Source organism: Motacilla alba, chromosome 21 (assembly GCF_015832195.1).
Source record: "Motacilla alba alba isolate MOTALB_02 chromosome 21, Motacilla_alba_V1.0_pri, whole genome shotgun sequence".
Lineage (NCBI taxonomy): Eukaryota > Metazoa > Chordata > Aves > Passeriformes > Motacillidae > Motacilla > Motacilla alba.
This window is the reverse complement of record NC_052036.1, coordinates 3,379,124-3,395,886: the sequence shown is the minus strand read 5'-3', so window position 1 is coordinate 3,395,886 and position 16,763 is coordinate 3,379,124. Positions and strand designations below refer to the sequence as shown.

The 16,763-nt window shown below is 49.0% G+C and overlaps 1 protein-coding gene across 7 annotated transcripts in view; it reads right to left on the bottom strand.

The window, feature by feature from the left end:
- Positions 1-1,193: 1,193 nt before the first annotated feature.
- The window catches only part of PRDM16 (PR/SET domain 16), a 315,191-nt gene continuing 299,621 nt past the window's right edge, over positions 1,194-16,763 (bottom strand). For 6 of the 7 annotated variants that reach the window (XM_038160107.1, XM_038160108.1, XM_038160111.1 and 3 more), the window contains 5 exons: positions 13,339-13,508; positions 11,821-11,995; positions 11,090-11,320; positions 8,908-9,082; positions 1,194-6,769 (listed from right to left, as the gene is read on the bottom strand). In XM_038160107.1, coding sequence (XP_038016035.1) covers positions 6,635-6,769; positions 8,908-9,082; positions 11,090-11,320; positions 11,821-11,995; positions 13,339-13,508 — 886 coding nt within the window. In that variant the 3' untranslated portion in view covers positions 1,194-6,634. The remainder of the gene's footprint in view (positions 6,770-8,907; positions 9,083-11,089; positions 11,321-11,820; positions 11,996-13,338; positions 13,509-16,763) is intronic. The other variant, XM_038160110.1, reaches the window with a different exon arrangement.

The window sequence follows — 16,763 nt, the reverse complement described above, 5'->3', positions numbered from 1 at the left end:
TTGTCAGCAATATTCTTTGAAATGCCTCTGTTCTCTCCACTCCGGGGCTTGCCTGACAATCGCCCCATTATCACAGCTTTCTTGTCCCATAGATTTTTTATCCTTTCCCTCCGGGGCTAATAAGGAGAAAGGCTCGAGCGAGAGGAGGGCTCCTACTCAAGGGTTCAGCTCGGACTGAAACCCTCCCTATCTCCGGGGAAGGGCCATTATCCCGAACGTGGGACACCATCATTTGATCACCATGAATGACTTTTTGAAGCGAGGCCATTCATCAGTTGTGTAATGGTGTTTTTAGCTCAAAGACCCGGCTTTCAAGTAATTTCTGCTCCCAGGGTCCCCTGGAGCTGAACCATCTGACCGCTACCACTGGGCCGTTCACTCGCCCTGCGCTCTGGTTGTGAAAGGAAATATTTCATTTTCCATCAGCTCACCGATGCCCTTTCCCAACACTTTCTCCCTCCCTGGAATACTCTCACTCCTCCCTGTGCAAGCATCCCATCTCTTCAGTGGGTTGGGATGCACCTGCTTTGCACTGGGGAGGCTCTGTCCAGCTTTGGGGACCTCACAACAAGAGGGACATTGAGAGGCTGAAACATTTCCAGAGAAGGGCACAGAGCTGGGGAAGTCCTGTGAGGAGAGGCTGAAGGAGCTGGGGGGTGCTCAGCCTGGAGAAAAGGGGGTTAAGGGGGGGACCTCTGGCTCTGCACAACTCCCTGACAGGAGGACAACAAGAAACAGCCTCAAGTTGTGCCAGGGGAGGTTCAGGTTGGATATGAGGAAGAATTTTTTAATGGAAAAGGTGGCCAGGCCCTGTCAGGGGCTGCCCAGGGAGGTTTGGAGTGCCCATCCCTGGAGGTGTCCAAGGAAGGGCTGGATGTGGCACTCAGTGCCCTGTTCTGGGTGACAGGGTGGGGATTGGGCACAGGCTGGACTGGATGGTCTTGGAGAGCTTTTCCAACCGTAATCATTCTGTGATTCCATGATTCTGACCTCAGCAGCAAGTGGGGTGGCCATAATTTAATTTTTGAAGCTCTTTTGAGTATTAGAGAGTGCACACACACATCAGACCCCAGAGGTACCCCAGAGCAGCAAAGCCAGACAGTGACACAGCAATGTCCCACTACTGGGGACGTTCTCCATGGTTATTCCATGAAAAGAAGCTCACGGGACCACTGCTTATAAAAGCACACAGGTTTATTGCATATCAATCTCATGTATAAATTCATTGTAGCATTGGAAAGATTACATTTGGTATACATTCCTATTCTACAGCATTAACCTCAAAATCAGCTTTTTCTATTCATTATTTTAAAGGAATTTCTCTACACAAGTACATTTGTCTTTTATCACAAGCATCAAAATGAAATTTGTAAAATTGCCTTTTTTTTTTAATTATTTTCTACACTTCATATCTTTTATTTCATTATGCTCCCAACAAAGCGATTCCATATTAATTAATAACTGCCAACACTTTTTCTTTCTTCCTTGGCAGTTCGAGGCTTCGAGCCTCGGACGCAAAATCTAATCACATATACAATAAGTGCATCTACGGAATTTTTTCTTTTTAATAAAAATTTCACAAACGGACACAATAATGACTGCTAAACACAAGTCATGCACAGTTTACTTATAAACATAACAGAAGCAATATACAATCAAGAATGATATGGAACAAGCACCATCCTCTTTCTCAATGTTTTTTAAACATTATATGAAAACCAGACATTTACAATTGATTTAAAAAAACACTATACAGGTCTAAAGGAAAAAAAAAATCCAACCTAAATCATATCTGTATTGTAACAATGGGAAAAGGAATGACATAGGATGCACAGATTTATGATTCTTGCAAGCACAATATATATATGTTTTAAATTACATCTTCTGCAGGCTGGAAATGACATCAGGGCAAAACATCTCTTGCTTTGAAGAGAGCAATGAGAATGTAAAATACACTGAGAATTACTTTCAGAATTACTTTGTTCACATGTGAATTGCACATTTGGAAAATCAAAGCTGCCTTTTTTTTCTTTTTCGTTCTTTTTTTCTTTTTTTAATTTTTTTAATTTTTTTTTTAAATTTTATTTTTAAATTTCTTCTTCCAAAGTGGTAATAAGAATTAACGACAGAAGAAAGAGAAAAAAAAAAAAAAAAAAAAAAAGAACCTCTGAATCATTCAAGAACGTTTTAGTCACAGTTTCACTCAACACTACGGAGAAGTTTCATGGCTTTGTGAGAACACTACTGACCACCAGCGAGGAGCAGAGGGTTTTGCCCTTGTGTTGCCAGCACTGACCCGAGCGACGCCGCTCCTGCCCTTGGGGACAGCGCTGTCCCCAAGGGTCAGGGACCCCCCCAAAAGGGGCAGGGTTTCCCCCAAAAGGGGCAGGGTCCCCCCCAAAAGGGGCAGGGTCCCCAGCGCTGCCCCCCGCCACACACACACACACACACACAGTACAGCACGTAAAAACCGAGTGGGAAGTCAGCAGATTGGCCTGGCCGGGGGGCACGGGGGGCTCACGACCCAGTGCTCTGATGCTCAGCGCCAAACACGTTCACCTCATTGTGCAAGTGCTTCCAAAAGGCTCCGTCCGCGCCGCGGCAGCGAGGAGCTGCTCCCGAGAGCAGCCACCGAGGGCCTAAGTGCTGATTGGGGAGGGGGCAAAAGCTTCCTCTGGCTGTCCGAGGGAGGACAGGAGCCCAGCAGGGGGTTTGTCCCGGAATCAGCTGAGCACACCGCTGGTGTTTGTTCAGCCCCCTTTGGGTTTGGGGTCCCGCGCATCGATGTCCCCGTGGCGCCCAGCCAGGCACGGCCTGCTGGCCTGGGACACCTTGGAATGTCACCCAGAGCAGCCTGGGCACCAAGGGGCGCATCCCAGGGAAGAACCCAGCAGCCCAGCAGGAGAACTGGGTGCCTCAATGTGTCCTGCAGGACCTGACACCTCAGCACATCCCGTGGGAGAACCTCAGCTCATCCCACCGGAGAGCTCCCAGCTCTCTGCTCCAGCCACAGCGATCACACCAGGACCAACCTCCAGCTCTGAGCCGGTGGGAAGCAGGGAATGCACAGACACGAGACCCACATCCTCCTCTCTGACCACTTCAGGCAGGAGGTCCAGCCCTGGCCAAAGCAAGGGCCCTTCACAGAGCACCATCACTTCAGCCCTGCACAGCTCCCAGCCCCACCTGACTGCTCCAAAAATCCCCAGGGCTTCTCCTTCTCTCCTCTGTGCCGTTGCAGCTGTGAAAATACTTTAAATAAATAGATCCTGCAGAAAGCTCTGGGTTTAAACCACACCTGGAGCAGTGCCCTGGCTACTGGACACACCACAGCTACTTGCCATCCCTGCCACCCTCACCTGCCCTGGATCCCAGCGTGTCCATGGGGTTGGACACCACAGCTCCATGGCTCACCAAAGCTCCCAGAGCTTCCCCAGCATTGGGAAGCCAGCAGTGCTCTGCTAGCAGAACATCCTGGACACAAACCTCTCGGGAAGCAGCCTTGCAAAGGTGAGATTCTCTGCTAGAGCAGCAAAATGGAACCTCCACACCTGCTGAGAGCTGCAGCACGTTCCAAGTGCAATCCAACAAAAGGTAGAGGTTAACAAAAGTTCAGTGAGGCTTCCTGTTTCTCTGCCTTAAAGGGAAAAATTGAAACTTGTAATCAGTGCTAAATTAGAGGAGTTGGGAGATTCGACAACACAAGCTAGAGAAAATGGGGGGAAACTGAATTAGGAGATATGAAAAGAAAACAATAATGATTTTAAGCCCTATATTTTTAATGTCCTCAATCCCTGGCTGGATAATGCCTCCCTATCCTTGGCCAGGGGCCCTCAGGAGATCCATGGGGAGCCAGGATGAGCCTGGGGAGGGGGACAGTGACAGTGTGAGCTCAGTCAGAGCAAGGACCTGACCAACTGCTTCTGGAGAAATGACACAATGGGCAGCAGGGCTGAGAGAGGAATGGGAAAACCATAAATACCCCAAATAAATCCCCACAATAACACTTGCATTCCTTAGTATTGGGCCACATTTTGGTGTCCAGCTCCGTGCCACTCCCTCGGCTGCTCTGTCACCGCCTCATGCTGTGGAGTGCAGTGCTAACCTGCCCTGAGGTTTCTTCAAGGGTGAACAAACCACGGTCAGAGCACACAAGCACTCACTGCTGCCCACAGATCCTGTTCCAGCACGGCAGAGAGATGCTCAGACACGTGGTTTGTTCCAAACAGCTGCCAGGAGTCATGGAGCTGCAGCTGGAATGGGACAGGATGGATCCATCCCCATGTTTAAGGCTGTTCCCATGTTCTCCTGGAGCAGGGCCATCGAGGCACAGCATCTCCACTGGCCTCCTCCTCCTCCTCCTGTGCTGCTCGCAGTCACTGGAACCTTCCTCCAACGGCCCAGGAGCTCAAAGGCAAAGGGGAGCCGAGGGATGATTGTCTGGAGATGAGCAGCACCACTGGCAGCACTGCCTGGGCTCCTTTGGCACAAAATCTTCCTGCTCCCTGCTTATCCAACATCCAGCCTCAACAGCACGAGTTTGGTCCTTCACTACAAACTCCTATTAACGTGATTTCTTCACAAGAGAGATAGCTAATGTAAAAAAATACTGTTCAGGAAGGAATAAAATAAGAAAGGAATTAGGCCAAAATGACAAGTTCTATACAGATTAAAATAAATTCCATCAGGAAAAGAAAGAATTCTTTTATTATTTTCAGTTGGCCCCTGTGGGAATAATTTAAAGGCCAAGTGCCTGGGCAGGGCTGTGCTGCAGCCTGTGGGGATGGGATGGGATGGGATGGGATGGGATGGGATGGGATGGGATGGGATGGGACGGGATGGGACGGGATGGATGGGGTGGGATGGGATGGGATGGGACAGGGCTGTCCCTCTCCTCCACAGATCCGGGGTTCCTCCGGCAGGGTTGGCTCTCCTACCCAGGAGCTTTGTGCAAATACATGAAGCAGCTCGGTCACACCGCCTGGTGCTCTCAGAGCCTTGGGCACTTTCACAGGATGTTGTGGAAAACCAAAAAGGGGAGGGTGAATTTTCTTGGGAAAACACACTGGTGCTGCTATTTTACCTTTTGTTCCCACTGTACCAAAGCCACCCTGGATGCTTTCCTGTGGGGGCACTCTGAGGCTCCCCAAAATCAGCCTCACATGTGCTCTTGGGTGCAAAGCTGATTCACAAAGGTGTCACACCCAACTCTGACTCTGCTCTGCTCAGGGAGCTGGTTTCGTTGTTTTGGCCTGCTGGAATGAGGCTTCCCACACTAGACTGGCTTAGAACCCTCCACCTGCCCTTTTCCATGGCTTTCCTGACTATTCCAAAAAGGAATGTCAACTCCAAATTCCCTGCTCCAACAGCAGACGGGAGTTGCAGCAGAGAACAGCACAAAGCCCGCAGGATTTGTGGAGGCTGCTGTGTATCAGTAGACAAGATGAGGTTTGGAAGTGATTGGAAATCACTTATGAAATCTCTATGAGAAATTTTAGAGTCAGAAAGACAGCTGGATTCTTATCTCCATGCTCTGCACCCCTGAGGCTGCTGGAGCATGGAGATGTTCATCTTTCTACTTAAATTACAAAGCCAAGCAGCAGCAGGTGGCACAGAGGGAAAACCAGGCCAAAACAACGGTGTGAATCAGAGCTCTGTGCCACAGATACCACCAGCACAGGGTGATGTCACCCTGAAACCCTGACACACGAGCAGACGTGTCTGAGCTGCCCTGGGTTTGCCCAGCACACGTTTCCTTATGCACAGCCAGGGAGGGCTTTACCCCGTGACCTCTCTGCTTGGGCAAATCCAAGCATTTCCAGGAGCTGCACCAGCCTGGCTCTGTCCCAGGCACTCCCAGCCCATGCTGGCCTCACAGGAACCAGGAGGGGCAGGGAGCTCTCCCAGCCTCGCTCAGGGCACAGCTGGCCATCCATGTCCATGTGACACATCTGTCACCCCAGCCTCAGCACTGTTCCGGGCTGGGAGCTGCGTGTGGCTCGTGATGACTGCAGGCAACGTGGCCTCACCTTGGAGGAGCTTTGCGCTGTGCCAGTGTTTGCTGGGAGCAAAGGACAGGATGGTGTTTCTGTGGGAGTGCAGAATTCTTTTGAGGGGGTCAGTTCAGTGGGTTGAATTTGTCTTTCCCTGGCATAACTCCAGTGGCTGTGTCACAATTGCACCGGGGACAGGTCACACCTGGCTCTCTTCCCTTGGTGCTTCACCATTCAGCTGGATGGGAAGGAAATGCTGCCCTGTGGTTCCAAGCTGTCATTCCTGCTCAGGCTGTGCTGGCTCAGTGACACCAGTTTGGAAGGCTGGAGGGGCCAATCTTTGATTGCACTGTTGCAATTTGTGTCTTGCTCGTGCTGTTCCTACAGGCTGTGAAATCCTGGGGCTGCTTCAGGGTTATCCAGTTTGGGAGAGGTTCATTGTGATAAATTAGAAAGGAAAACTCTAGAGAGATAAAAATGCAGGACGTGTAGGTCAGATGTGACAGGTTTCCTTCTCAGCCCAAAGTCCAGACGACTCCCTGAGGCCCTCTCATCCATCTTCTGCTCGCTGGGATTTTGCTGGGATGGCTGCAGCACCACCACTGCCTCACCTGGGCTCTGGCCAGTGCCTTGTGGACCTCTCAGAGGTGGTTGATGGGGTTAAAGGTCCCCGACTCTGAAGCTGCTCCTGCCATGTCCAGCCAAGCCCCCAGAGAGTTCTGGGAGGACGTGTGGAGGGGAGCGTTCTCAGACAGGGACAGCATCATTGCATAAGCCTGGGGGAGACAGGGATGCAAGGGCACGAGTGAGAACACGGTGGAGGAGCATTGTGTAGAACACAGCACCACCTAACCCTGCCCACCTGGGCCAGCAGCATCCTCTGTGCTGGGCTAAGCTCGTATCCACGCTCTGGGATGGCGCCCATCTCAAAAAACCCCAGATTTGTCATGGTTTATAGGGACACTCAGGAGAGACCATCATTCCCACTGGGTTTCACAGGACCAAACCCATCCTGCGCTGCCTGTGCTTGGTCACAAACCTCCACATGATTCCAGGCTCTGCCCCCAGGGAAAGCAGCTGTTACTGGGGCTTGTTGTTAAAAAAATCACATCCCCAGACATCAGTGAGGCTGGGCTGGGGCAGCAGAGCCCAGAGGGAAGTGGTGAGCAGCTGCTCATCCTGACTCGATGCCTGGCATGGCCCCACTGGTGATACCAGCAGGGATATTTAGGGATGTGGAATTCCAAAGGAGTGTGCTCAGGGTGGGTTTATTGCTGCAGTGAAACCCTTAAATGTGTCTGATGAGAGAAATGCAGCGAGATTTGTTTGTCCTCTTTGACAAACTGCTGGTTCCTTGTAACCTGGCTGCCAGGACACAAGATTTGCCTCACACAGCTCTCTGTGCCCTTTCTCAGCCCACCTGCTGTGTGATAACCTCGTACAGCAGAGGGGAAAACCAATGTCATTGTCACCCATGGCCTGAAAAACAGGAGGACACAGTCCCCACCCTCCCCACCCCCTGGCTCAGGGAAGAAGTAAAGTTTTTGGGTTTTGTGGACACACACACTTCTAAAATTGCTTAAATCTAAGCCAAAGGAGTGTTGCCCTGCTCACACAAAGGTTTTATATTATCTGTCAAAAGATGGGTCAAATTATTCAAGTTGCTTGTTGTGATTCAAGTGTAAAACAGAGTTAAAAACCAAAAATACCTTCCCCCATCCAAGCACAGGCTGCACCAGGGTGGTGCATTGGAAAAGAGCAAGCTGCTCCCAAAGAGTTAGTGCATTTGGGATGTTAGTGACAGGACACAGGGAAGAGTCAGGGAAGTGGCTTGTGTTTAAATGGGTGTCAGCCCAAAAAACTGCTGTGCTCTCTCTTCCAGCAGCCCTTCCCCAGGGCACCCACTATGAAGGAGGAAAACATTTCCCAAGTTTTGGATGATGCTAATTCAAAAATCATGTTCTGTGTGGTGGCTGCACTGAGCTACTGCTCTGCTGGGCATTTGAAATAGGTTTTGGGATATATTCTGTTGCTTTAGGGTCAGAAAGCAACAGAAGGTCAGAGGTGAGAGCTGTACTCATCCGCCAGCAGGGGCTGTGTCCTCTCTCCAGCCCAGCCTGCTGAGATAACTCCACTGAAGAGTTCTTCTGTGAGAACCCTCATGGAGAGATCAAGAGATCAACTCCATAAACCCAGAATGGGTATTTTGGCTAATGGAAAAACAGAAAGCACACACAGACCCGCCCCAAGCCTCCAGATTTCTCTCAGAGCTCCAGTAATTCTGAGATGCCATTCTGATGGTTTTTGGTGAGTCTAAACTGGTCTGGCTCACAGGGTTGGGATTTTAGTTTTCCATTTTCTGGTTTACTTTTAGAAATCAAGGAGATAAACAAGGATGCCCTCTGGACATGCTGGGTTGCAAGTCCTGGATGTATTCTTGTCTTTCACACCTGTTTTAATCAAACCCAGGGGCACTTTGTTGCTGTTTATGCAGACCAAACCTCAGTGGTTACCAACAGAAGAGCCACTCCGCAATATAAATAAATAAGGAGTTATAAAAACACTTATACAGACAGATAAAAACACACAAATGCCTCTCTCTTCCTGGATAGCCCCGTTCTCACTGCACAGGCTGAGGTAAATCCACCTAAGGGTGATGCCCCCTCCCTTCATCCTCTATTTCAATTTATTTGCAACAAGACACATTCATGGGTGTGCTAGAATTCCTGCTGGAAAGGGCGAGTAACTTTCTGGAAGGGGAAAATAACCCACTGGAAAAGGGGAATAACCTTCTGGAAGGGGAAAATAACCCACTGGAAAGGGAAAATAACCCTTGGCTGGAGGAGGCCAGCTGCTCCCTTATCCTGCTGTACATGCTGGTGGCAAGCTAGGAAAACGTTCTGGATATACCCACCTGGTTTTTAGCCTGCCTGTACAGAGTCTGTTTTATTGCCTCAGAGTCTAAGGTGGAATTAAACACATCTTTAACTTCAAATGCTTCCTCGGCCGCTTTGCGGAGATCCAGCCCCTTCCCAAAATTCGGCATCTGCTCCAAATCTAACAGGCCGGCTTCGTCCTCCTCAACACACCTGTACCAATGACCAGGGGAAGGGGTGACCTGTGTTAGCTCGTGCGGCCCACAGCCTGCATGCACCACCCACGGGGGCTCACCAGCCACATGCGTGAAGGGATGGACAGACGGACACGGACACGGCATGGGATGGGGAGGAGCGAGGAGGAAGTGGAAAGCAACAAGCAGCAGGCTCTGTCTGAGGTTCTGTGTCAACATATTTCTCTTCACAGAGAAAAGCAAGGCACGGCTTCCCAAGAAATTTCTGGGATTCGCGTTCTCTGAACCTCAGAGAAAGGAAAAACAGTTCTTGTCTCATTTACTGCTCCTGTGTCGTTCACGAGTGGAATGCACGGTGGGAGATTGTTTACCTGGAGAGAATTGAGAATTGGATTGTGGTGTGAGTGTTGTGATTCACTGACCAATTGGATCCAGGTGTGTGTGTGTCGGGACTGTCGGCTGACTGTCCCAAGAGGCTGTGCAGTGGAGTGCAGTTGAGTGCTTGACAGATTCACTTTAAATGTAATGTAATATAATATAGAATAATATAGTATAATAAAGTAATTAATTAGCCTTCGGCGACAGTCCTGCACCAAAACCAGCGGTGCTTTTAAGCTGGGGGAGGCATCACTCGGTGTTGTGTGGCTTGTGCTGGGAATGCCCCCAGAAACTGGGGCAAGCTGCAGCAAAAAGAGAGCTGAGCCTGTGCTGTGTGCAGCAACCTTTCATTTTGAAGGTGTTCAGACATGGCTTAATCTTGGGGGAAAACCCCTTCACTGTTTATAGAGTAATGGAATCTGGTTTGGGTTAGGAGGGACCTTAAAGATCGTCTCATTTCACCCTCTGCCATGGGCTGTGCCATGGCGCTCCCAGCCCTGTCCAGCCTGGCCTTGGACACTTCCAGGCATCCAGGGGCAGACACAGCTTCTCTGGGCACCCTGTGCCAGGGCCTCACCACCCTCACAGGGAAGGATTTCCCTTGAAGATCACACCTATATCTCTCCTCTTTCAGTGTAAATCTATTCCCCCTTGTCCTGTCACTCCAGGCCCTTGGGAAGAGTCTCCCTTTATATTTCCAGCAGCTTCCTTCAGGCACTGGAAGGTCACCTTGGAGCCTTCTCTCCTCCAGGCCAAACAATCCCAGCTCCCTCAGCCTTTCCTGCCAGCAGAGCTGCTCTATCCCTCTGATCATCCTGGGGCCTCCTCTGGACTCTCTGCAGGAGCTCCAGGTCCTCCTTGTGCTGGAACCCCAGGGCTGGAGGCAGCTCTGCAGGTGGGGTCTCACCTGGGCAGGGCAGAGGGGCAGAATCCCTTTTGCCAGAGCTCCAAGGATATTTTGCTCCAACTCAAAGAATATTTTGCTCCAACTCAAAGGGCCACAGCAGCACCAAAGGCATTGCACAGACGCCTCTTGCCTTGCCCCGACCAGAGTTTTGGAGAGAAAAACGTCATCTGCTGAGCTGTGGTACCCTGAAAACTCCAGGTTTTGTGTCTGTTCTCCTGCTCCAGACTCCTCTTCCCTTGCTCTGACCAGAGATTTGGGGAGAAAAATGACATCTGCTGAGCTGTGGTACCCTGAAAACTCTGGGTTTTGTGTCTGCTCCCCTGCTCCAGATGCCTCTTCCCTTGCCCTGACCAGAGATTTGGAGAGAAAAATGACATCTGCTGAGCTGTGGTACCCTGAAAACTCCAGGTTTTGTGTCTGTTCTCCTGCTCCAGACTCCTCTTCCCTTGCTCTGACCAGAGATTTGGGGAGAAAAATGACATCTGCTGAGCTGTGGTACCCTGAAAACTCCAGGTTCTATGTCTGTTCTCCTGTTTAGACTCCTCGAGCCTTGGATATCATCCCAGCCTCTCCTTGCAGTCCACTTGTCTCGTGTCCCCCCCAAAAATGGTGGAATGGAATCTGGAGTGAAGGTTTGAGTCCAACCAGAGGCATGGCATGGCTCGGAGAACAAACCCACAGCACTCACAATGCACCACAGACACGGGCAGGGGGCTGAGCCCCCCGGGGTGGCCCCCTCACCTTCGGGTGTGGTCAAAGCTCATGGTGAGAGACGTGGGCTCCTCATCCTCCTCATCCTCGAACGCTCCCCGGGGCTCCGCCGTGGGCGACGCCGTCTCGTCCTGGGACTTCCCAGTCAGGCTGTCATCATCTTCTTCTTCCAGTTCTTCATCCTCATCGTCCACATCTTCTGTCTTCTCGTTTGCCAGTCCGTGGCACTGGGAATTGCCATCAATATCCTGGATTTCTGGCCTGAAGTGTTTGGTTGAAGGGCAGGGAGGAGGAGGAGAAGAAGAAGAAGAATAAAGAAAAGGGAAAAAAAAAAAAGACAAATATTTAAGTCATGTATCTCCACTGGAATGCCAGACTTTGATAATGTTATATACAGATATGAACACAGAGACACATTTATATACACGTACATATTATTTAAAATGTAACAGAGAAGAAAACCAATGTGCTTCAGACATTTAAAAATCGCCCTTCACTGTTCCTAAGGACCAGTGAGCACATTGAGAATCCACCAAGGCATTTTGAACTACAAAAATTGATTTAAATGCTGCTTTTTCATCTCTTAAAATTAACATTTGTGAGACAAGCAGCCTTCCTCCTTCTCTGGGCTCTGTCCCCCAACAATTTCCCTTTGAGCAAACAGCAGGAGGAAGCTTCTACCAGCCAGCCTGAATTCCCTCTTTTATTACTCTGCTGCTCATGCCTGTCCTGTCAGCAGATAATTTTATCTCCTTGCCTACCTTTTATCTGCTAAAGCCGACGCTTGATTCATCTCGCTATTGGCAATAAAATTTCTGATTTCCGAGAAATAGGAGTCCTCTTTTTCGTCTAAAAGTGCATGGTTGTCTGATTCCGAGTTGGGGGAGGAGGCGCTGGTCCCGAGGTGGTTGGTGATGACTCCGGAGTGCTGGCTCACTGTGGGGCAGGAGCAAGGAGGGACAACAGGAGACACAACAGGAGACCCCATCAGGTGCTGGCAAGGCCAGGGTTATGAGGAAACATAAAGCAAGAATGCTCTCAACAGCCCTCTCACTTTATATTGATGGTTTAATACTCAAGAGGAAAGTCATGGAGCAAAGATCCCAAAGGAAGATTGTGTTTTCCAGACAAAAATACAGGTGACATTTAGCATTTATGGACAATACGCACAATTTAACAACCATTGCAGAGCTGTTTGACAACAACTTTTCCATAATCTTTTCACTCATGCTGGGAAATCACTTGGCTTCATCACAGCAATGCCTTCCTTTCATTTTCTTATGTTACAACAAAACCTATTTATCTTTTTGAACTTCCAAAAAAAACCCCCTTACAAACAACCTTACAAACTCATCCCTGGGGGAGCAGTGCATTCCAGCAAGGCTTCCCAAGGGCCAAGACCATGGAATCTCTTCTCTGTGGTGGTCCCCAGAGTGTTTCCCTACCTGGAATGTTCTAGCAAAGATCCCAAAGGAAGATTGTGTTTTCCAGACCAAATTACAGGTGACATTTAGCATTTATGGACAATATGCACAATTTAACAACCATTGCAGAGCTGTTTGCCAACAACTTTTCCATAATACATCTTTTTTACTCATGCTGGGAAATCATTGGCTTTATCACAGCAATTCCTTCCTTTCATTTTCTTATGTTAAAACAAAACCTCTTATTTTAAAACAAAACCTCTTATTTTAAAACAAAACTTATTTATCTTTTTGAGCTTCCAAAAAAACCCCCCTACAAACAACCCTACAAACTCATCCTTGGGGGGACAGTGCATTCCAGCGAGGCTTCCCAAGGGCCAAGACCATGGAATCTCTTCTCTGCGGTGGTCCCCAGAGTGTTTCCCTACCTGGAATGTTCTAGCAAAGATCCCAAAGGAAGATTGTGTTTTCCAGACCAAATTACAGGTGACATTTAGCATTTATGGACAATACGCACAATTTAACAACCATTGCAGAGCTGTTTGCCAACAACTTTTCCATAATACATCTTTTTTACTCATGCTGGGAAATCATTGGCTTTATCACAGCAATTCCTTCCTTTCATTTTCTAATGTTAAAACAAAACCTCTTATTTCAAAACAAAACCTCTTATTTCAAAACAAAACCTCTTATTTTAAAACAAAACCTATTTATCTTTTTGAGCTTCCAAAAAAACCCCCCTACAAACAACCCTACAAACTCATCCTTGGGGGGACAGTGCATTCCAGCGAGGTTTCCCAAGGGCCAAGACCACGGAGTCTCCTCTTTCCAGTGGTCCCCAGAGTGTTTCCCTACCTGGAACGTTCTCGTGCTCGTGCTTCTTCAGGTGCCTGTCGAGGTTGGTCTGCTGCCCGAAGCACCTGTTGCACAGGTGGCACTTGAATGGCTTCTCCTTGTTGTGGATGTTCCTGACGTGCCTCTGCAGGTTGGAGGAAATGCTGAACGACCTGTCACAGTATTTACACCTGGAAAACAACAGCAGATGCCAAAGGGTGCAACGTGAGGGAAAAAAAAACCAAAAAAATTCCAAACAACAACAACAAAAAAGGAGAAAAATCTGACTATCAAAACCCCAGGAAATGTTGGTCTATAAATCTTTGCTCAGGAGTAAAGATTGTGCTGAAGGAAGCACAAAGCATTAATCATCCCAGACAAATCTGATATTATTGTTACTCAAGGAGCACAAAGAAAGGATTAGGATTAATTAGGAAGTGAGTCGTCCAAACAAATAAGAGAAATAATTACTTTTCCATGCATGGATGTAGGAATGAGAGAGGTGGATTTATTCCTTCCACTTTTTTTTTGAGAGGAATCAGGTGAAATACGGCTGAGAAGGGAGGACAAGGAAGACAGAAGAAGAAAGAAGGGAGGTGAAATGTATAAAATAGTTATGAGCTGGCAAATCCCTGTGTGACAGTTAGCTGGACACGCGGAAAATTCTGGCTTTATTTGTGAAATTCCTTGTGGTACTGGACATGCAGGGACTACAGCATGACTTTAAAGGTGATTATAACGATTCTTATAGCAAAGAAATCCACCATCCTTTCCAAACAGGGTGAGAGTTACTCCTAGGAGTGAGTATCTGGTTTGTGATGGAAAGCTGGAACGCGAGGAGCCAAGCCAGGATGTTCAGAGGAGCTGCTGGGTGAGGAGATGTTCCCTCTCTGAGCTCAGTCCCTGCAGGACCCACGGCAGATGGGCTGGGGGCTTGTTCAACGCCACCACCCCCCTTTTTTGGGGTTTAGAATCCCTCCGAATAAATCGGAATTGCTCGGGGCGGTGGTGTGAGGGCTCCCAGCGCAGAGCGGGAGCCGCTGATGGACTGAAGGTGGCAGCTCCGAGCTGCGGTGGAGAGTTTGGGTCTGAAACTCCTGAAAACCTCATCCCTGCCCGAATCAGCCGAATCCCTCGCTCCATCTCCTTTTAAACGCGTCACTTGTACCTCAGCAAAGCTGCTCCCCCACGGCTCTGCTTCCAAAACCCAAGAGCAGCAGAATCTGTTTCTGCTGAGGAGCTCCGCAAATCCGGGACGCTTCCAAAATTCCAGCTCTTCCCAGGCCCTTGTAATCCCAGAATAAGTCCATTCCAGCAGGCTCCAGATTCTGGATTTATTCCAGAATAAATCCACTCTGAGCTCCTCAAACCCACAGCAACATCTGCCCCACGGAGCTGAGCTACCCTTCCATGGGAATCCTGGAATTCCAGGATGGTTTTGGGACTCTAAACCCCCTCTAGTGCCACCCCTGCCATGGGCAGGGACAACTTCTGCTCTTCCAGGTGGCTCCAAGCCCTGTCCCACCTGGCCTTGGACACTGCCAGGGATGGGGCAGCCTGTGCCAGAGCCCCCCCAGCACTCCAGGACACGGAGATGGAGATTTTGGGAATATCAGCAGCTCCTGATGTGCACAGACTCACCCCATGCCTGCCTCACTCAAGGATGGAGCTGGACACAGAGGACATGGGATTCTTCCCTACAGACACAACAGCAAGTGGAAAAGATCCCTGCTGTGAAACACACACACCCCATTTCCAGATGTGCTCCAGCTGGGATTTTTATTCGGTCTCTAAAAATAAATCGATATTATTTTTGGAAAAAGCGGGGATACATTTATGAAACACTCTCTCTCGCTGAATGTTTATGAATTCCATGTCCACCTCTGAATTTCCTACTGCTAAATCTCCAACAAGAATAAAGATATTTCAAATAATGGGCCTTTACTAGAATTAAGCATGGCAGAGAGCAAAATTTTTAAACCACAGCATTTCCAGACTCCTAAAGTATTTCATTCCCCCCCCCTTTTTTTTTTTTTTCAAAAAACCCCCCAAATAACTCTAGAAAACAAGAAGTTGTTTGAACATCAGCAAGAACAATCACACGGAGGTTTATCAAGAACAATCTGTACAGAGAGATAAACATGGATTTCCAGCACCAAGGAATTTGCTCTCGGATTCCTGTTCAGCACTCCAGCAAACTGCAATATCCAAACCTGCCAATATCCCAATATTCCTGCCATTCCTTGAGATTTTCATGAGTGGTTTTATCCAGCTTAGACCGGGAGATCCCTTCTCATCCTTGATGATGCCAGGGGTTTTCTCTCCCTGCCTGTCCTCACCAGCTCCTAAAAACCTAAACCTAAACTCCTAAAAACTCTTTTTTTTTGTGTGTCCCCATGCCTGGCACAGTGGGCACCAGGATAACCCACGTTCCCAGCCTGGCTGTCCCTGCCAGGAGCAGCCCCAGACGTTTCAAAGCAACTCAAGGCAGGAACGACCTGGCCTCCTCCACATCCATTTATTTAGATGTTCAGGAAGCCTTTGAAAAGTTCCCTGTGACAGGTCCCGGCCCTAACCATGAGCTATGTGGATGCAGGGTTGGGAATGGGGAGGGATAAAGAGCTTGTTAAAAAAAAATAGGAACCAGAGGGGCACCGGGAAGGAGCAGGGAATGCCTGGGAGCAAAGGGATGAGGGAGATGTCCGGCGTTATTTGTGGTCCCAGAGGGGTCAGTGCTGGGAGCTCTGCTGGTTTTAATCTAAATAAATGGCCCAGGCAGAGGAACCAACTGAAATTCAGGGAAAGGGGTGAACGGTGAGGGAGGAGAAGGATAAAACTCCAAGGCGGCGGTGTTTGCTTTGCAAACAGCCCGACAAAGCTTCTCCCTTATCAGCTGCAAGGGCCGAAAACATCCCAAGTGGGGAGGAAGGAGCCAGGGCTGGAGCTGAGGAGCTCTGACAGGAAATCCTGGGAGCTGCAGGAGCTCGGGAACCTGGGACCACGCGGGACAAAGCAGGGAGCGAAGCCTGGCAGTGCGGGGAGCATTCCCAGAGTCCCTCTCACGGAGTTCTGCACTGATCAGTGTGAGCTGGAGAGGCAGAATTGCAGGAAAAACCAAAAAAAACCACATGGATAGCAACTCCCCCTCCGAGTGACTCCTCAGCCCCGAGTGCATTTTTAGCAGGGGTGAGCTCAGGCTGCGTTTTGAAAACCAGAAAATGAGAAATATCTTAAATATTTATTGCACTATGCGCAGTTTAAATGACATGGTAGATGTCAGCTGTGTCTCTGAGTTCCAGTTTAATGCAGATAACAGGACACGAGGCCTCTAAGGACCCTTTTTATTCTGAATTCTGAAATACCTCATCCAGAATTTCAGGTTTGGTGCAGAAATAAAAAAAAAGAGTGAAAAGAAACCTGTTGAATTTCACTGTAGGGCACAGGGG